General features: G+C 38.9%; 1 protein-coding gene across 7 annotated transcripts in view; it reads left to right on the forward strand.

The window, feature by feature from the left end:
• Window positions 1-21,787, forward strand: part of FHOD3 (formin homology 2 domain containing 3) — a 309,726-nt gene that overhangs the window by 108,287 nt on the left and 179,652 nt on the right. For all 7 annotated transcript variants that reach the window (XM_089532343.1, XM_089532344.1, XM_089532349.1 and 4 more), the window contains exon 4: window positions 21,223-21,290. In XM_089532343.1, coding sequence (XP_089388469.1) covers window positions 21,223-21,290 — 68 coding nt within the window. The remainder of the gene's footprint in view (window positions 1-21,222; window positions 21,291-21,787) is intronic.

Raw genomic sequence — 21,787 nt, forward strand, 5'->3', positions numbered from 1 at the left:
ATATTGAACATTTGCCTCACCATTTCCATTGTGCTGAAAGACCTTCCAGTCTCTGTACCATCTGATCTCTGACCCTTTAATTAAACATTTCCAACAATCGTTTGTTGCCAGAAGGACTTTGTGCAACCTTCTTACTGTTACCCATGCAGGCCTTAATTTAGGAAAGCTTCTAAGAATAGCCTTAACTACCATATTCAGTAGAAGAGTACTCAAACCTCTGAAACATCATTATGATGTCTGGCCTAAAGAAAAATGCTTCTGATCAATTAGCCTTCCTGTAGCCTAACAGAGTAATAAATCTGTTTTTGGGTTACAGAACATGGAGGCGAATTGAAAGTTTGATGACAGAACGCTTCTCCTCACAAGAAAATTCTGAGTACCTGGAAGATTGTCCGGTCAGGGGAGAGGACAGGATTTAAAATCCTTCTCTCTCTGTGCATTTGTATATCCAGTAATTTTTTTATGTATTTATTTTATTTTATTTATTTTAGTATGCAGAGGTTCATAGTAGAGCCTCCTGATTGCAAGAGACCCAATTATCATGCCAAATACATCACATAGAATCTTCCGTCCTTCTTTAAAATTGAAATTCCAATGACCACTGTTCAGTGCTGTGAGCAGAGACTGTTGTATATTTTCATTAGGAGATTAGCAATTTCACATATGATTCATTTAAGAAATCTTGTATTGATACCATCTAGAGCTGGTGATTTGTTTATTATCAGTAGGTTAATACATTGCCTTGCAGGAATAGTCACACAACACTGAATTTTCTGCATTCTGTTGGTTTGCAACTAGGAATTAAAATGAGTTTCACTGCTATTACCACTACTTGGTGTACATACAATGGTTAATGTTATGAAGGTGCCCTTTTTTTTTTTTTACTAAAGTTGTACAAAAGTGGCACAAAACTTAAGCAAATAAAAACTGTTTATTAGGAAGAATGTTATACTAGCACCGTCTTAAGTTCCTTTCTGAAAACAACAATCCAGGCACGAGTATCTGATTTATGTGTTCAGCAGTTAAGACAGACACAATGGCCAGGATTCTGAACAGACAGTAAGGACTAAATGATGTAGGCCTTGAATAAAACAGTTTGCTGCCATGTAGAAGATGTTGTAAATTCCTAGTGATTTCATGTTAAGTTAAACATGGGGAAAAAAAGTCTGAATATTCTTCCAAAACATATTGACTTGTTTTCCTGATATAACAACAGCAAGAGCAACAAAATAGAATAAAAAGAACAATGTGTTATACACATAGTTTGAAAATAATGCTTGCTCCTTATTGGTGAGTTTGTTTGTATGTCATAGCCATTTGTTGCTCAGTGGATAGCATCACATGTTTTTGTAAAAATATCTATATAAAGTTGGTTTAATTACTTGTGCAGGATGGAATCCTTGGGCTACCAAGGCATGATCCATCAAGAATTGTGACATTAATTAAACTGCTGAGTTCAATCTACTGTCTGACTCCACTCATAAACCTTAACATATTATGAAGATTCCTTTTTAGTTTGATTGAATACTGAAGCTAGGCTCTCCTGCTGCTGCTGCCACTGCCAAAATTCCCAATTCTCCCTGTGCCACCCTTCATGCACTCTATAATTCTGCTCTAAAAGGTTTCCCAGGTTTTCAGAGCAGCTTCTGAGTTTACATTGGCCTGTTACAGACAGCCAAAATAAAGCTGCTTCGAGTCACAGTGGAGGTATGGTATTTGAATGATGCATGCGTCCTAAGAGTCCAGAAGTCGCATCAAAGCCATGCTCCAGCCCTAAGGACTGGAGCGTGGCTTTGGTGTGGCTTCTGGACTCTTAGGACGCATGCATCATTGAAACACCATACCTCCACTGTGACTCGAAGCAGCTTTATTTTGGCTGTCTGTAACAGGCCATAGTAATCTACAAGGAATATCACCAGTTATGTTGTAAGAAAAGGGATCCTGCTGAAGTATCCAGTAAGATCCCGACCCGAGGTTATCTGCTGTTTCTTTATTCCCCTTTATTACACCTTTAATTCATTTTTCATTCCAATAACCAAATTGCCTCCATTTCCTTCTTTTGATGTAGGTGAAGAACATTTTCTTGTTTGTCTTACTGTTATTAGTGATAACTTTCCCCTTCCCTCCTCCTCCTTCTTGGCATCTTGTTCTTCAAATGGAGAGTCTCCACAAACAGATATTCCTTGCTTCATCTTGCCATGATCCTCTGTGTGAAGAAAATGGCACTGGCTGCACCATCACCATCCTGGGTTTTTTTGTTGTTGTTGTTTTGCATGTTAACTCAAAACAGTTTAGAATGCCTGAATAGAACTTCGGAGAATATGTGAACTAGACCATGAAAAAGGTTGGCGTATGTTGTTAGAAACCATGTGAGTTTGAAAACTGATAAATTGGGTTTTGTTAGTGGTTTCCTTGTTTCTGCTTTTTAATCAGGAGCAGAGAAAGTGTCCTTTTAAGTGGATGCATTTTTTAAACTTGCCTGAGGTTCACTTGGAAATCTTTAAATAGGCAGCATAAATTCCAGAGCTGGACAAATGGAACTGCCAATTGCAAAGTAGTTACTGTCATTTTCTGCAAAACATAATTGACTCTTAGCTGAGAAGGACAGGGAAACTTTATGTGCTCCAGTGAATTGACAATTCATTTAAAAAAAGATGGGAGGAAATGTAGCAAGATCAGAACTGAAAGGCTTTTCAAGTGGATGCTGGATTTTGCGCCATTGGTTTAAATAGAAATGACACTTAAAACTTTTAAAAACAAAAGAATATTCTATAAAAATGTTCCCTAAATTTTAATATTTTCTAGAATATTCATACATTTCTGAAGGAATAGCACCCAGTAAGATTAGTAAAAATGTATCTGATTATTTGAACTATCCTTTATACAGTTTAGGGGGTTATTTCAAAACTGATTTATGATGCAGCAAAGTGTTCAAAATCTCTATTTTGCATTTTATATATTCAGCAATATAAATGTGGTCCTCATCAGTTGCTACCCATCTTGTCCTCATCAGTTGCTACCCAACTTGGCGATTTTGGGTATACTCAGCAACTTAATCCAGCAAATCCAAGAGGAAGGTCTTCAGCTCTTGATGAAATAAGGCCAGATCCTCCTTCACCTGGAGTTGCAAATGAAGTCTGTCCCACATTTGTGGAGCCAGATCCTGAAAGGCTTGTGGCCTTGACAGAGCTATACACGTTGGTGGAACTGCCAATAATCTTTTGTCTGTAGATCTTAAATTTTTAGATGGTATATAACATACTAGCTGAGCTGCCAAACACAGGGGGAGGTTAAAGCACAGGACCTTAAATATCAGGACCAAAAGCTTATAATGAGCCCTGGCCTGAACTGGTAGTCAGTGGAGGGATCTACGAGTGAAGGAGACGTGTGTATTTGGGGAGATTTAAAGTCAACAGTTTGAGATCAGGGTACTTATTCAGAGGGCAAAATCCAGCAAGAATTTTTTCCTGTCCCATTGTAAAAGTAGTGCTTGCTGTCTTATTCTAACTGGGCAAGGAAAGTGTCCCTCAAGCAGCTTAAAAAGGAACTATGAACAACTTGGAGTACATGAAGCAGGCTCTTCCTAGACAAGTTCTGTTCCAGTCTTCTAGAGTGTGCAGGTGAATTGACTTGTTCTAGGTAGGGGCTTGGGTTTGTGGGCACATTTAATAGAATTTAGAGCAGTGGTTCTCAACCTTCCTAATGCCTAACTAAACACTTTAATATAGTTCCTCATGTTGTGGTGACCCCAACCATAAAATTATTTTCGTCTCGGTTCCTAAGACCATCGGAAATACATGTTTTGCTATGGTCTTGGGCGGCCCCTGTGAAAGGGTTGTTTGACCCCCAACAGGGACGTAGACAGGATTTTGGGAAGAGGGAGGTCCAGACTAAGTGCCACCATTATAATGGGGCTTGGGCGTGGCGGTGCAGTGGCACACACCATTCAATGGAAGGGGAAGGCTCTGGACCCCATGGGACACCCCCCTTGGCTTGTCTCTGCCCCCAAAGGGGTCATGATCCACAGGTTGAGAACCACTGATTTAGAGGATGGAGTTCTAGTTATATTTTGACTGTTGGTTAAGGAGGCATCCCATACCTCATTGTGCATGGAAGTCTTCAGCATCCTTCCACCATCACCACACAACCAGAAAAGCCTCCCCCCAAACATCACAAGAGCAAGCACCCAAATAACTGGGAATCTAACAGGCACACTGCTATCATTATAGTAATCTCTCTCAGTGTAAATGAACTGTAAGTTCACTGATAGAGCTTCATGGATAGGATCTTGACCATACTCCATGTGGTCTCCATTTGTGATAGAAGATAACCATAGAATACTCTTTCCCTCTCTCTTCTGAGGATGTCTCACTAGGCTGGTGTTTGAGACCTAGTGGTTATCTAGACTTTCATAGGATAAAACTGATAAAACTTGCATGTGATATTTGAATTGACTTGTAGTTCTACCCATTAAAGTAATATGTTAGAACGAATGTTGGTCAGACAAGTCTTCCTTATTTTCACAGTAGCATGTATCAAAAGGATAGGGGGAGATTTTCAGAGATTTTGGGAGTAGGTGAATATATTACAATATTTCAGGATTGACTTATTATTATAAACAAGGCAAGAATGACTTTTCACTTTGTCTCTATGTATCATAAAAGCATCACAGCCTTTGTGTGTGTGTTTGGAGGGGTAAACAAGGGAGTACCTTGTCTATGCTTCCATCCTCTGAATTATTAGATTCTATCCACACACACATTCACACCATTCCTTAAAACCTTTCTCTTTTGCCAAGCCTTCCCCTCTGTAGAATGAATAGTATTTTTGATGCGATTGATTCCCTGTCTTACCCTGCTGTATGTTGTCCATAGAATTTGTAGAATTTTATATTGGAGTTTATTTATCCTGTTTTATGAGATTGTGTAATGGTTTTTAATTAGTCTGTAACCCCGCTTCAATCCTATGGCAGAGGCGGGGAAACACAAATTAAATTTATTATTATTATTATTATTATTATTATTATTCCTATCCTTTGGAGCCTTTTCCTCTCAGAGGAAACAAAAAGCTGTGGGCTGAATTATTTGGCCCAGGCCTAATTAAAACCCAAACACACACCTCTTAAGACTTTACTGCCACTCTTACTGCACTCTTTGCACTTTTCATCATAGGCCTTCATGTAGAAAGGAAAATACATTAGTATTCCGTTGATGTATATTAGAAGTCACATACTTATCTGGGCATTGAATTGCTCTGGTTGAACAGCTGAGGAATGCTGCCTGCTGGCAGTGACCTTTTCCTCATAGGCTATGCAGAAATTTTCAGAAGGGTTAAACATAGGGGAGATAAATTTGCCTGTGTGTTTGCCCATGTGTGGCTTTCACATTAAGGATTCTTAGTCCTGTGCTGCTTTTAGATTGAGGATTGAGTGCTGATAGTTAAATGTTTAACTAAATACAATTTCTTCCAGTCCAAGACTGTGCAGTCAGACAAGCATTCTTATGTAGGCATGGAGAACAGAAGAAGCACATGTTACTGTCGCCAAGGGATTGCTTTTAAATACAGCTTCCTTCTGGTGAATGATCCTTTCTTGCTCTATAATATTTAAAAGCCATCCCTACACTTGCCCTCATGACGTCTAGCAATATTATAAAGATCCACACAGTGTAAGTGCTTCTAAACACGTTAGGTCAGAGGGAAATATTCATCACAGGAACATTTTGCTGGCAGCATCCCCATGATGACTATAAAAGGTTCTCCAGCCCAGATCTTAGTTTTTCATATCTGTACAAAAGCCTTTGCAGTTGAGAAAAGTAAAATTGTTAGTTTTATAAACCATTATGTAAAAATATGCATTAACAGAATGACATGGGCAAGTATTTTGGTATCATATTCCTTATTGAAGACTTTCTTCCTTGTGGAACTAGCTGCAGGTTTTATTATTTGTTAATTTTTATAATAGTTGTTTTAATGAGCTGTGTATATAGGCCTGAAATTCTGATAAGGAATTGTGGTATACTTCAATGTATATCTATCTATATCTGTTGGAGAATGAAATATGGCAAATGTATTTGCTCTTGCCAGCATAATAGAAATTTGTCCCTGAAGAAGGCAATATGACAAGGTCGATTAGGCACACTATATTCCAACCTTTTCCTCAAATCCACTATCAGCATATTTTTGGACATATTTGCCCCCAGTTTTGACAAATATCAGTTTCTTTTGTAAGGATTTTAAGCTTGTTTGAATTTGAGCAGGAATGACCACTATAGTGTTGGAGGTATTCTTATTTCTTCAAATGTCAATGTATGAAATTAAAAAGAACAAACAAAGACAATAACATATAGAATAAAATACAAAACTATTAAATTCTTCTGCATGATATAAGTGAATGTAAAAAATGATACATGATACATAGAATCTGTACAAAAGTTTCAAATATTTTTGTTTTGTTAAGATAGAGGCCTTTTCATCAATTGATGTGATCTCACACTCCATAGGAACTTTCTTGATATCAGATTGAAGATCAGTTTAGATCATAGGCAACAAAAAGTCCTATATGATTGAAGATGATATTTTTTCCTGCCAGTTCTAATAAAATAAAAATGACATATACTAGAACTTGTTATTGTTGTGAGCCTTCAAGTTGTTTCCAACTTGTGCCGACACGTTGACCACGCTATCACAAAGTTCACATGGCAAGATTTGTTGAAGGCAGGCCTTGTCTTTGCCTTCCTTTGAGGCTGAGAGAGTATGACAAATTCAAGGTCACCCAGTGTGTTTCCATAGATGGGTGGGGATTCAAACCCTTGTCTCCATACTCGCAGTCCATTGATTTTATAATTATAAATCCTTTAATAAAACTTCTATAGAGTATCTGCAACAAGGAAACAATGCTCAGTTAAGATCTTACTATCCATTGAGTTACGCATAGCCTTATCATTTTCATCCGCTAAACAAAACAATTTGCAAAAGTTTTTTCTTCCCCTACAGATGTATTAGATGGAAATTATATATCTGCACCTAAACAAATATGTCTGCCTAACTTAGGCACTACGAAATCATGTAAATCATCCTGTAGTTTCACTTAATTCAGGAAACTATAATTTTGTTTTGCTTTGCTTAGTAATGGAAGACACACTTGTGAAGCTTGTTGGCCCATACTGAGAACTAAAACAAGGGCCAAGGTAATAACTGAAACAGCTCAACTGAGAGAGTTATCCCAATATAACAGTTAAGCAGGATAAACATCAGAAACCCAATCTTTGGTACCCAGTACCATAACTGAACTCAAATATAATTTAAATATACCATGAAAAAATTTTGCCCCAAAAAAGCCTCCAGAATCCTGGATAGACTTATGCACAGGGCAATAGGTCTTTCAACCAAGCCTGTCCTCAACCAGGCTGCCTATGCAAGGGGCAGCCCAGTTGGGGAGAGCCTGGGAAGGGTGAGTGATTGCCCCGCAGCCACTCCCTGGCTGGGCTGCCTCCACAGAGAAAGCCAAGGCAGAGAAAGGCTTCCAAGGGCGAGCTCTTGCCCTGTAGACTCTCCCTCTCTGGGCTGCCTCTGCGGAGAAAGCCCAGGCAGGGAAAGGCTTCCAAGGGCATGCGTTTGCCCTGGAGTCTCTCCCTCGCTGGGCTGCCTCCACAGGGGAAAGCCTAGCTGGGGACAGGCTTCCAAGGGTGAGCGATTGCTAGCAGCCTCTCTCCAGCTGGGCTGCCCCTTAAGTCCGACCCTCGACGTATGCATGGATCATATAAAAACCCTCATTGGCCCCAACAGTTGACCTCGACTTATACACGAGGTTGACTTATAGACCAGTATATATGGTAACTTCAGTAAAACAAAGTAAGCACACAACATCAACATTCAATCTCAGCCCCCCCCCCCTCCGAATTAGGTGTGTTTTTTTTCTGCAGAGGGCACTATGACTGGGCCTAAATAGCAGTTCTTTAACTTTTCTTTATTTTATAAAAAAAAAATATATGGTTAGAGTAAAAGCTTGAACACACCCTTTTGCAATTGCAGGTGCAGTATCAATCAGATCACTGAAATACACATGGGAACGCTTCCTTTAAATATCCATTCAAGATGCCTCTGGCTGGCGGCTTCAACAGAGTCTTAAAATTTTTCTGTGCTGACAAAATCAGCAAATCACAGACATCCCAACAGACTTGCAAAGTGCTGGCCAGCTGTCTTGCTGTAGTTATTGGCTGTGGTTCAGCCCATTACTGAATTTAGGCACTGATTCAGCATTTCTCTATAGCTTCACCTGATTCACATGACAAGGAAAAACAGAGCTCAGTGTTGTTAACCTACTGATGACACCACACTCCATATTTCTGGTTTACCTCACCCAGCAGCTTTGTATAGATACTGTAGATAGAGCATGGAGGACATGATGGATACTCAGCATTGTGGCATTTCTGTTACAGATTCCAAAGGAAAGCTATCACACTCTCTGGTACTGTGAGACTGCTATATATCATACCCCTAACTCTTACTACATAGGATCAATCAAAAAGGATGCTATCCTTGCTTTTATTAAACATCACTGAGAGGTAAAGGAAAAATAACAGGTCACATTCCACTATTTCTGTTCCATATGACATCATCTAAGATATTTTTAGTAACAAAAACAGACCTGAAACTCAATTGAAATGGATATAGATAACATTTTTCATCCAAGAAAGTGGATGTGAAATCATTTGTTAAAAGAAGTTTTCTTGAGAATACCTACACTACAGAATATCTATCTGATGCTGAGATATTGCAGTTGAGACTCCAAGAAAAAGGATGTTTGTGTTTATGAATGTATGTGTGTGTGAGAGAGAGAGACAGAGATAGCGGAAACATATATAGTTTGGGAACTGATGATATCTCTTGCCACCACTGTTTTCCATAGCACCTCAATCTTCCCCTCTAGAAATAACACTCCAGACATGGATATTGGCACTAAATTCTCAAGAGGAACAAGAAATGAAAACGATTTCTTTAGCTTCTCTGCAACCTCCTTTATTTTTCTTTTAATTCGGTTGTCATCCAGTGGTCTAACAGCTTCCCTTCCAGCTCCTTTTCCTAAGGATGTAAACAGCTGCAATATTCGAGCATTCTGAAATTTGAATTTATTTATTTATTTATTTATTTACTTACTTATTTACTTATTTACTTAATATCCCATGTAGTGGTTTGAGTGTTGGACTATGACTCTGGAGACCAGGGTTTGAATCCAGGCTTGGCCATGTAAACCCACTAATTGACCTCTTAAGCTATTTTGCCCTTAGCCAGAAAAAGTTTAAATGTTAATTTCCTTAGTAGAGTAAGAGGTTTAAACTGTCATAATATCACTGGATACAAAAACTTTATGGATAACTTCTAGTGTCTTGCTGTCTCCATCTGTGCTGTGTATAGCAATGGAGATTTTTTGAAAATGAGTAAAATATTTTCATTTGCATTGTCATAAAAATACTCTATTTTTAAAAATTATAAACTGCACTGTCTGGTTAGTTAGAGATATCATCTAAACCTGGAAAGGAAACTTGCAGCTTTTCAGATGTTACTGGACTCCGTTGGCATGGCAGAGGGCTAACCCCTACTTAAATGCATCTGCCATAGTTATTCACACAGCTTTGGAAAATTCCTTTGTTTGGTGATCTACAACACCCAGTATCCCCCGGTCAGCATTCTCTGGAAGCTGTAGTCCAAAACCAAAGGAACTTTCCCAAGCTCTGGATATTATCTGCCCCCAAGATGATCCCTCAGGAGGCATGACCACCACACTTGCCAAAGCTGTTCTCATATGAAACTTTCCACCACAATTGCCACCAAGGATTTCCCTGCTGCTGGGACATCAGATGCCTTGTGGGGCTGAAGGGCACAGAATGGGTGACAAGACACAGCGAAGTGAACCTAGCAAGGAAGGGGAGGGAGGAGGAGTGAAAATTGAGGCAGTCTAGAAAGACAAGACACATGCAAGTTTTGAAAAGGAGAAAAAGAAGACAGTATGTCGATGGAACACAAACATGGGAAAGAAAAAGAAAGGAGGAGGAAGAAAAAGAATGGAAGGAAATATGCAAAAAGGTAAAGCAAAGGTGGCCCCATCACATTGCAAAGGGGTCCTGGTTTGCGCCAAGCCATCATCATGGCCGGTGCTATAGTTCCTTTGACTCAAGATCCCGCCACCCCATTGTGAGTCATGAGATCTCACCCCAAGTCTTGTCCAGCTCTAGTGAGATTTGGACTGAGAGTTCCTGGGCCCATTTAAGGCCCAAGCACAAAGAGGTCAGCCATTCTGGTCCTGGCCACTGAGCGACCCAGCTTCCCACCCTGTAATGCTGCTAGTGAAGAGTTACTATATCCCCAGGCTGTGGTTGGTCACCTTTGGAAACCAGGAGGGAATTTTCCCATGCTATTTAATTTTCCTATGGGGTTTTCACCCTTTCTGGGGGTACTGGGATTGAGCTAGTTTGTATTATATCAGATTATTTATTGTTGCATAGTTGTGAGCTTTCTTCTATGTATTAAGCACAGAGCTTGGTAGTTTCTTCCCGCATACCATTTGTATGATTTTGTTAATTGTATTGGCATGAATCAACTTTGATGGTACTAGTTGCATCATCGTGACTGACTGTTAGTATGTGGTCATGGAGCATGGGATAGAAAGAAGTCTGTGGAAATGGGGATGAGGGAGAACATCAGGGTGTCTACTGTAATTGGGGCTGATACAGCCTACTCTAGTCTCTATACAATAGAAGTTGACTTGTATGGGTGGATTCACCTGAATTCCCTCCACCTGAATGTGTAGGCAGATCAGCAGCCATTACAAAAAAGAGCAGGAAGAACAGGAGAGGAGGAAAAATGGGTGCCAACTGTAGTTCTACAGATAGCCCCCTCCCCAGGATTTGATGTGTCAATAAAGCACTGCTGCAGACCAAACGCCAGTGGATCTATCTTTTGAATCCTTCTCTTCACATTTTGGTTTGGAATAAATACAGTATGTGGGGTGTCCCTTGTGACCCAGATAAGGGGCAGCTTTTTTTGCCACTAAATATGGGACTTTCCATATGAAATTGGACACCTATTTGAACAGTTCAAATAACCCTTTAATCAGCTTGTATGGAAGTTTTTACATATTGATGACTGAAATTATCGACTCTCTCGATATAATTTCTAGTTATAGACACCTTGCCACTGCACACACAAAAATGCAAATACTTAACAATAGTTTCTCTTGCATGTGTGTTTTTTTAAAAAACTAAACAAATACAAATCATGTCCTTTGTGGATTGCTTTGAGCATTGGCTTGCAAGTTAACCTCAAATTTAGGATGCTTTTTAAAGAACCTTTTCATTTTAAGAGAAAAAGATTTCCACAGCTCTTCCCAAATGTTTTATGCTGTTCCAACATGAGACAAAACTACCCTACCATTACAATGTCCATGGTTGGTTTAACTTTTGCCTAGAGATTGAAAAGTCTGCTGCAGCATGTACTTACTTATTTTATATCAGAGGTGAATAACTGTCCAAAGGTTAAGCATGCACCTCATTAGACCCCAGAGGTTAGCATGCACTCCTGTTGCACCCTCTAAACCATTCCTCATAATGCCCCTTGCCTTATCTTATGGTTTTGCAGGGCTCTTTTGTTACTTATACAGAAGGCTGTTTTATCCCCAGGATCTTTCCTTTTATAAACTGGAAATAAACCCAAGTCACTTTGAAGAAAACAGAAATTACCTGGGGCTCTTGGTATTAGGAGACCCATCTCTGAGCAGAGGAGATTTGCGCACTATTGCAACTAACATGTGAATAGGCATTAAAGTGATATATTACATTGCAAAATAATTTAATTTTCATTTCCAAGTGTCTTTTCTATTTGACTGTGCAGATGTCTTGCAACCCAAATTCATCTGTTAAATTACATGTTTTCTGGGCAAACGGCCACATTGCTTGAATGGTTGTTTGGAAAAAAATGTTGCAAAAAGACATTGTTGCAATATCGAGAATTCTAGTTTGACAGTTATTTACTTTGCTCATGGAATCATGAAAACTTGTTCTATACCAGAGAGGTGTCGAATACATCAGAATTCAATGCTTTTCTTTTAAGGAAAGCATAACTTAATTATGCAGACCAAATTGCACTTACAGAGATAGATAATTATATCATTTAATTTTCATTTTGGTTTTCATCTTTCTCCTTGCTTTCATAATAGTGGGGCTACTGTTGAAACAGTACTGTTGAATACTGTTGTACTGTTGTGCAAAAGAGTTATATAAAAGAAATGAAAATATGAAAGACATAAGGAATATAGAATCATACAAAGATGAACCCCAAATTTTACTAAACGAGGTGGAAGTAGCATTAAGAGAAATTGGGAAAAATAAATCACTAGGAACAGATGATATACCGGTTGAATTACTGTAATCCATACACACAGAATCAATTCCAGTGTTAACTAAAATGTGCCAACAAATATGGGAAACAAAACGCTGGCCCACAAACCAAAAACACTCAATATACATCTCCATCCACAAAAAAGTGGTCACAAGATATTGTAGCAATTATAGGAGCCTAACAATAATCTCCCACAAAAGTAAAATTATGCTCAAAATACTGCAGCATGGACTCCAGCCACATATGGAGAGAGAAATCCCAGAGGTACAAGCAGGGTTCAGGAAAGGAAGAGGCACTATGGGTCACATTGCAAACATATGATGGCTAATGGATCGCACCAAGGAATTCCAAAAGAATATCAACATGTACTTTATAGACTATAGCAAAGCCTTTGACTGCTTCAATCATGAAAAGCTATGGAATTCTCTCAAAGACATGGGAGTGTCAGTATGCTTTGATAGTTCTGCTGAGAAATCTATACTTGAGACAAGAGGCTACTGTCATAACAGAATATGAAGACATGGAATGGTTCCCAATAGGCAAAATAATCAGGCAAGGCTGTATATTATCATCATACTTGTTCAATGTGTACACAGAAGATATCAGATGAAAAGCAGGGGTAGACTCAGAAGAAGGAGGAGTGAAGATAGCAGAAAGGAAATCAACAATCTAAGATATGCGGACAACACAGCATTAATAGCGGAAAGCATCAATGACTTCAAACAGTTACTAAGAAAGATCAAGGAAGAAAGTGCAAATGCAAGTCTGCTACTAAACATAAAGAAAACAAAAATAATGACCTCAGACGACCTACATAAATTTGAATTAGACGGTGAGGAAATTGAGTTGAAGTCGACTTGAGGACAGCTACCAACAAGAACAACAATAGTTGGACTACCACAATTTTTTTAAAGCTATTTACATAGATTTTTTCTCCCCTCCTCCTCTTAATAGTTTATATATTTAACACATGTTAGTATTTTGATAGTTTTAATACATTTTTAACTTTGTATACTGTGGATTTTTTAAAAAGGTTTATTTTGGTGTCACCTGCTTTGAATCCTGAATAATAATAATAACAGCAGGAGTAGCAGCAGCAGCAACAGTGGCTACATCAACAACATGTAGATAACTAATCCCGAGTTAAAATAATGATATGTAATGTCTTACATAAAGTGGGAGAAGAACATCCCACATGCAATAATTAAGTTTGAAGAAATATGGCATGCCCCCAGACAAATGATTGTGTAGGGGCAATTTATAGGGAGGCTCCAGTGTGCAGGGAAGGGAGGGTTAACTTCTCTCTCTCTTAAGCACATGCACACATACACACACACACACCATCCACTATGCTGCAAGGAGAAATACAGTGTGCCCGCGTCATACGCGGGCACGCTTTACGCGGCTTGAGCATACGCGCTCAAGCCACGGGGCGAAAGGGGCGGCGCGTCCCATTCAATTGAATGGGCGTGCGTGCCTGTTGCGCCCCACGCACTGCCGCACCGCCGTGCACGAGCCCCATTGTTTACAATGGGGCTTGAGCATAGGCGGAATTCGCCTTACGCGGAGGGATCCGGAACGGATCCCCGCGTAAGGCGAGGGCCCACTGTACTCTACTTCCTTCCTCTGGCTTTCTACTCACCCTCCTCACATCAGGCAGAATTCTCTGCTTACTGAGAATCTTCAGACGTCATTGAATAGCCCTTCTTTCAGTTCAAGGGACTTTATCTTTCTACACACCTAGGAGTGTGTAGAAATTGTGTATTTCTACCTACCATCATATTCTTGCAATCTTGTTGACACCTTATCTTCTGTGTACATAGTGCTTGCTTTGGCTACTTGTAAACTCACACTCAGAGGATGCACTCATTATTACTAAGGGTCGGATTAATGGGATCGTGTTAAATATAGAGGTATACCTCTGTTAATAAACTAGATACGTTCCTGTAAGTAACTTTAACAGAAAATTTTGTACCAAAGCGAGGAATAACAACGAAGATACTAAGAGAATTCTCCAACAATATGCAAAACCAATTTCAAATGGACACACCACAAGAGCCTAAACCAGTGGTGGTGAACCTTTTACATACCCAGTGCCCAAACTGCAACCTAGACCCCATTTATTTATTGCAAAGTTCCACGTCCTTTTGGCTTTCTAGTAAGAAACTCTGGCACACTCTATGCTAGGGCAACAGCATGTGTGGCCACAGAGAGGGCCACCTCTAGCACGTGTGCCATAGGTTTGCCACCACTGGCCTAAACCAAACATGCTCTATCTACTACCCAAAATACACAAACAAGGCAATCCAGGAACACCCATTGTCTCAAGCATTAGAACCTTCCCTTGGCATATCTAGACTCAATATTCAGGTCATGTGCCAGAAATACCCCAAGATACATGAAGGATATAACTGATTTCCCCCCAAAAATGTACTCCACAACTTCCTAGAGAACAGCACATCTAGCCATCAAACTCTGCCATTTTGTATTCACTCGTAACTACAGTCATCCCTCCATTTTTGCGGGGATCCATTCCAGACACACAGTCACTGCAAAAATTGAAATGTGTGTATTTTCATGCCAATTGACTTGAATGGAGGGGGCGCCACTGGGGCCCCTGTGGGCACCCCCCATTATTCCCCCCTCCATTTTCCACTCGCATATATGTGAGGGACGCAGATCTCAAGTCCACGAAAACAGAGGAGTGACGGTACTTCATTTTTGAGAATATCATGTACCTCCAAGTCATTTGCACTGCTACGGGCACCCATATAGCCCCACCGTGTGCAAACATTTTTATGGCTGACCAGGAACACTTTTTCAACACATGCACCTAGAAATTTCTCCTCGAATGGCCACATCTTGATGACATCTTTATTATTTGTACACATGGCAGGCAATCAAACTACAATATCCACCTAAGAAGGCGAAGAAACAAATCAAGGCAAAATTAATTTCCTGGAACAATCAACTACAGGATACACCAACAATACCAAATGACAGGACATCCCTGTTGGTCTGGAGGTATCCTGCTTAATTGACAATAAGTAATTTTACAAAAATTCTTCAGGTCCCAGCTGTAGAACAGCTTCTTTGAGTGGCCACCAGTTTCTGACTTTGGGTCTTGAATCAGAACCTCATGGACTGTTGCTGGATCATAGCCTGGAGATACAGCTGTTTCAGGACACCAGTCCAACCCATCAGAATCACAAATATTAAGTGAAATTCTGCTTTGCAAAGAAATACTTAAACAAACATGCTGAAATAATTTGTTTTTCAGTAACAGACTCCAAGGAATGGTGAGTGTTAACTGACAGCTGGCTAGTTTTCAGGTGGTGTTTGTGCCATTCACTTTCCAAAGCATAATGGTAAGTTGCCAGATATCTAAACATATCTGGGAAAGCATCATTTGCTGTACAATGGCTAGTCAATTGAATAAGTGATCTCTGCAGTATTTTCCAATAGGGTGATTATAAGCTGTCATCACTGTTTGAAAAAATAATGAGGAAAAGAATGATTCATGGCGGGAAAATTTTTGCATAAGTGTCTGTTTGCCAATCCTGGGAACTAGTTTTATGATATACTTCACAGCCAATTTTGCTATCATGTTTCAGGGCTTTGAGAGCCCAGACTGTCTGAACAAAACAAATTACTTCAGTTCAAGTAATGAGTTATTGAAACCTAAAGAGAGTGGAGGGACAGAGGAATGTATTCAGTTTTACTTTCAAATTGTGGCATAACTCTGACAGAGTTCTCTGCAGAATGTTTGGAAGGATAGAAAGTACACCACAGGCCTTCTTAGAGTCTTGAGTGCTCACAATGTGACAATGGAGATTATCACACAAGGGCTTTTTACTCTTTAATAGTGCTAGTCTAACGTTATTTAACAAGAACGATACAATGATGAAATTGCAACACTTTCTTTTACACAGTGTCACAATAACAGAAAAACATTAACGATTCACAAACAGTAAAAAAGCACTTTTACATTCCGCGGGTCTAAAGAATGGGTTGTGATTGGAGAGGAAAAAATAGGTAATCTCTCGCTGCTAAGGAACTCTCCTGTGACTCACAAGTGCGACACTGGAAGTGATTCTTCTGAATGGCACACTCAGAGACTGTGGGGTTCAATTTATTTCTAGAAGGTTTAGTGACTGATTCTCAGTTGTGCTACTGAAACGTGATTGCTTTTCACACGTTTGCAATAACACTAATGAAGCGTTATTGGCAAGCCAATAACACTTTTTTGTCATTAATGAGAAGTTGCACTAGCACGACATTTTGATGGTGGGACAAGTACGGTACATGCATGATGTCATGTGAAAATCTTCCTGCGAACGCATGAACATGATGAGAGCATATCACTTTTCTCCTGTTTCTTATCCCTGTGTGATAATCTCAAGTGTCACAAGGAGCCTAGAACAAGCCTTGATGCTTTAGAAAAAGGTTGAAAATACTCTCTCTTTTAAAAAGTTTGTTCCAGCTTTTTGTTTTTGCCTTTACAAAAAAAAAAAAAGGTAAAAACATATACATGGAGTTGTATATCTTCATATGTAAAGTTGTGAAGTCCCCCAAAAAATGGGAGAGGGAGAAAATGGTTTTTTCCCCCAAGAAAACCCCCCTTTTTGGAGGTCAGAAAAAATGGGGGGGAGAGAATTCTTTTATGAATATTTTGTTTTAGACAGATGAATAAAAAGTATTCCTATATTTCCTCTGAACACACTGATTAAGAGATGTGAAGGCCGGGGTGGGGGTGAGGATGAATGAAAATATGCAGAAGAAACATAAAAAGTGAAAGAAACCAGTTTTCACATACTTACTGCCCCAAAATAATTTCCAAAAATTATGTAAAAGAAGAGTATGAATACTATATAGCAGGGGTAGGCAACCGTTTTGAGCCGGGGGCCGGGTTGCTGTCCCTCAGACAACTGGGGGGCCGAAGCCAAAAAATAAATAATTAAATAATTTTTTAAAAAATTTAAATAAATAAATAAACCGGGACAAATGTAGGACAAAATTTTCAAATGGAGGGCACTTTTTAAATAAAACATGGAGGACACACGAAAAAATTTGCTCATTTTTTTAAAAATGTTAAGATAAATGCATGTTTCTGAGGCTTCTATAGACAATTGCCCCACCGTGCCCCTCGCGCGAGACGCGGCCCAGCGGCAATCGGCGGCAGGACCGGGCTGGGGCCGGTCCCAAGGCCTCGCCGGGCCGCATCCGGCCCACGGGCCGCAGGTTGCCTACCCCTGCTATATAGTATCTCATTACAATTCCTGGTCTTGGTTTCCTGTTCTCAATTCTCTTTATGAGATTGAGTGTTTTATGTCTGCATGACACAAAAGAGAAACAGTGGAGACAAAATAATTTCCTTTTTTTTAACTAATGTTAATGGTTTCTTCTGGTTTTGTTTGCGGGAGGGGAGGTTGTGTTTTGTCTTGTTACTCCTCATACTGGCAAAATCAAACAAGTGTCTTACAGTTCAGGTGTTCTGTACAGTCCAGGGCCTTGTAGCTCCATCTGTACCAAAAAATAAAAGTTAAACGTTAAAGTCAGTTTGTAATTATATTCTGAATAAAGTGTACTTTTAAAATATAAGACAAAATATTTTTGTGCCAAATTTAGTCTTCCATAATGCATTTTATGTTCCTAAAGTAACAAAGAAAGTTTTGACCTGATGCTTCACGTCAAAACTCTCTTTGTTAGGAACATAAAATATTCCTTGACCTTCTTTCCCCACAAGACGAACAGAGGGACAGTCGTTCGAAGTCTTCTGTAGCATACTCTTTGTTTTACTCCAAAATCCAAACCATAGGGAACACATATGGCTTCTCCAAAAGTCAAATACTGCTCAGAGAAGCCTCTCAGAAGTGTAAAGGATGTGTTTTGGGGGAAGCTAGAACCAGTCTTCATTATTTAGCTTTGTGAGACTACAACTTAAAGTCAGAAGTACATTTTGTTAAATTAAATGTCATTTTTTAAATGAGATTGTTATGAGAAAACATGAAGCTTAAACTTGGCTGCCTCAGATACTATTCAAATACATATCCAATTAATGACTTGTTTGTCAGACAGTCAAATTAGATAAAACACTCTAAATTTGTGTAATGGAGCATGCCTTATAACCTCAGTAGACATAGCATTAATGTACTAAGAGGCACTGTGCCTGTGACTGATCCCCATAATGAAATGATATGTTTTGCTGGGTCTGGGAATAAAAAGAAAAGTGCATTGTCTTGCCAGTAGATTTATTATTGGCCTTTGTAGACAAAAACAAAGCTCAGACAAAGCTTATTTTGGAGTCTCCCCAAGTCTCCCCCTCTCTTATAGGCCATGAGTTTAAATTGTCTGACATCCAATTAAAGAATGGCATGCTGCAATAATTAGTTTTATATTCCTTCTGAAAAACTTCCAGACTTTCATTTCTATGATTTTTTCCCCTCATCTGTGCCAGGCAATTGGCTTTTGTCAGTGATAATGCAGAATGGGTTAGTGACAAATTAGATTGAGAGTGGCTGTGGACATCACAGTAAGTACACTGTGGAAAGGGAGCAGAATCAAACACAAGAAAACAAGAATAACGAAGAATGAATAAAAAAGGAAAAAGGAAACCAATTCTCAAAATGGTACCAAAGGGAGGAAAAAGATTGCTGTTATAGCTGTAGATAAATAAATATAAATCACTTCTGCTATCCCTTTACAAGTTATATAGATGTATCTACGCCTTCCTTCCAACCGAGTGCCAAATAAAAAGAAAGTTTAAAGGGACATTCTTTCAAAATTGTACCCTTTGAATTTGCGCTTCAATATGAAACTCTTAAGCAGGAGAACCAGAAAGAGCTTGTGTTAACCAGTCTTGTTTTTATAATCATCATCATCATCATCATCATCTGATCATGCTGCGGAGTAACAGTGTTGTAACACCTCCCACATCCCAGCATCATCATTCATTTCATCATGCTTTGTTGAAATGAATGATGATGCTGGGATGTGGGAGGTGTTACAACACTGTTACTCAGCAGCGTGGGTTTTCCAGAAAAAGCAGGAATGTAAACACTTTCAGCACTCTAAGTAATGTTATTTGATCTACCAAGATCTGCCAATATTATATTCAAACACATTCAGAGCTTTATGTGGAAATTATTTTATTGGAATATTTGTAAAAATATAAAGAGAATAGCGTATATTTTATTACATTTAATAAAAAATGACTACACCTGTTTTTTAAGGTCACAAAATTTAGCTGCATATGCTATATCTTCTATTAGCAACAATATTTATTTGCTGTATAACAGTTGTAACTTTAGCTTCACTCAGTCACTCTCTGAACTTGTTTTAGTTCCATTTCAATTTTAGGGGAAAAAAATAGATTGAATACAGTGATTTTCATCATCACCATCAATTTTTATAGTGCCATCAGTGTAATCCGTTCTTTACAAATAAAGCAAAAAACAACCAGGTCTGCCAAAATCATACAATGCACGTATACAAGGAAAGGAAAGGAAAGGAAAGGAAAGGAAAGGAAAGGAAAGGAAAGGAAAGGGTGATACAAATAGAAAGGTATTTTACAACTGTAAAACAAATTATCCAGAGAACAAGAACATTGTAAACAGATTTCAGAAATGAATTGAAAATTAGTTTTTTACGGGTTTTTCGGGCTTTGTGACCATGTTCTAGAAGATTTTCTTCCTGACGTTTCGCCAGCATCTGTGGCTGGCATCTTCTATATATCTCTCTGAAGATGCCAGCCATAGATGCTGGTGAAACGTTAGGAAGAAACTCTGCTAGAACATGGCCACAAAGCCCGAAAAACCCACAAAAAAACTATGGATGCCGGCCATGAAAGCCTTCAACTTCGAATTGAAAATTTATTTTCACTACAGGATGGATATAAGTGAGGAAATTTAACACATTATGTATTTACAACTTGTACTTTTGGACTAACAGAAGCAAAAGATTTTGAGAAAAAGAAGAAAGCTTAGCAGTGCATTCATTGGTTAGTCTAATCCTCTGGGTACTAGGGTTTGTCAGTATTTGTCTCCTTAGAAGACTAATTAGAATATCATATCCTGTATTTAGCCCATCTAACATGACTGATGACATTATAACACCACAGATAACTATGAATAAATGTGTGTGTGTCCGTGCGCGTAAGTGTGAGTGTGTAAGATACAGACATGGTTTGGAAAATTTTCGATGGAAAAATTCAGCAGAAAATTTTCCACCCCACATCTCTGCTTTAGCTTAGATCCAAGGTGATATTTCTTTAAATGATGAATTAATACTTTTGACCAGAAATTTGTGTTTTGTTTAGTCTGTTAACTTTGGTGTATTGCAGCAAAAGGTATTGTCCCTATTTCTTAATGCAACGAGAAAGAGAAAAATGGCCCCGCAGTCATAGCATAATTTCATCAATAGAAGCCATATAGAACTTAAAGAGAAGCCTGACCTTAGTTCTTATTGCATTTTGTACCTTTATTCAATCAGTCCACTATATAATCAGGAAATGTAATCATTTTTTAAAATAATTAATTGAACTCCAATTGAGTACATATTTACTTGGGAACAGATCTCACTGAACATAATGCAACTTAATTCTGAATAGACATGCACTGGATTTTATTATTAGTTAGTAGAAACCTGTATCTGCAGGATTAATGCCTGTCACGGCATTAAGTTTTTTATTTGTTTGTTTGTTTGTTTTTTCTCATTCTGCCTTTAATAATTAATATAATTCTCTAGAAGATGGATTTGGGAACTGAACACTGTTATTAGTCTATCACCAAACCATCTATTTTTAATTGTTTTTTTGTTTTCTTTTAACAGAAAAACTCTACAACTCAAATGGTCGGGAGCTGAGGCGGGCCCTCTTCTCCTTGAAACAAATATTTCAAGTAAGTAATCAGTCTTATACAATTATTTTCTGTTTGTCCAGAACTTAATATCTTTAATTTTGCAACAATGTCTTTGGAAACCTCCTTTCCAGCAAGCTACTTTGTAAGTTATATATAAGTTGACTTCATGTATAAGTTGAGGACAGGGTTTGGGACCAAATCTATGACTTTGATAGGACCCATGGATAAGTCAAGAGTGCCACCACCACTGCCACAGCATCTCTGCTGCATCCCTTACTTCTCAGTGCTCCTTTGAGGAAGAAGCGCCAAAGACCTCCTGCCATCCTTTAGAATCCCAGAGTTTTATTTCATGCCTGTTCTGCTTTGTTGGACAGTCCTCTCTGCACATTGGACAATCTCTGCAAGCCTGGAGCCCCATTTCTGTAACAGTTTGTTGGTAGGAATGACTCAAATGGCTGGCTATGGTGCTGACAGGCTCTCTTCCGCCCTCTCCCTTCCCTTTCCCTCTCAGTTTGGACTCTCCAGTTTGAGGAGCA

This window comes from Sceloporus occidentalis, unplaced genomic scaffold (genome assembly GCF_023333645.1).
Source record: "Sceloporus occidentalis isolate IW3139 unplaced genomic scaffold, rSceOcc1.0.p SCAF_7, whole genome shotgun sequence".
Taxonomy (NCBI): Eukaryota; Metazoa; Chordata; class Lepidosauria; order Squamata; family Phrynosomatidae; genus Sceloporus; species Sceloporus occidentalis.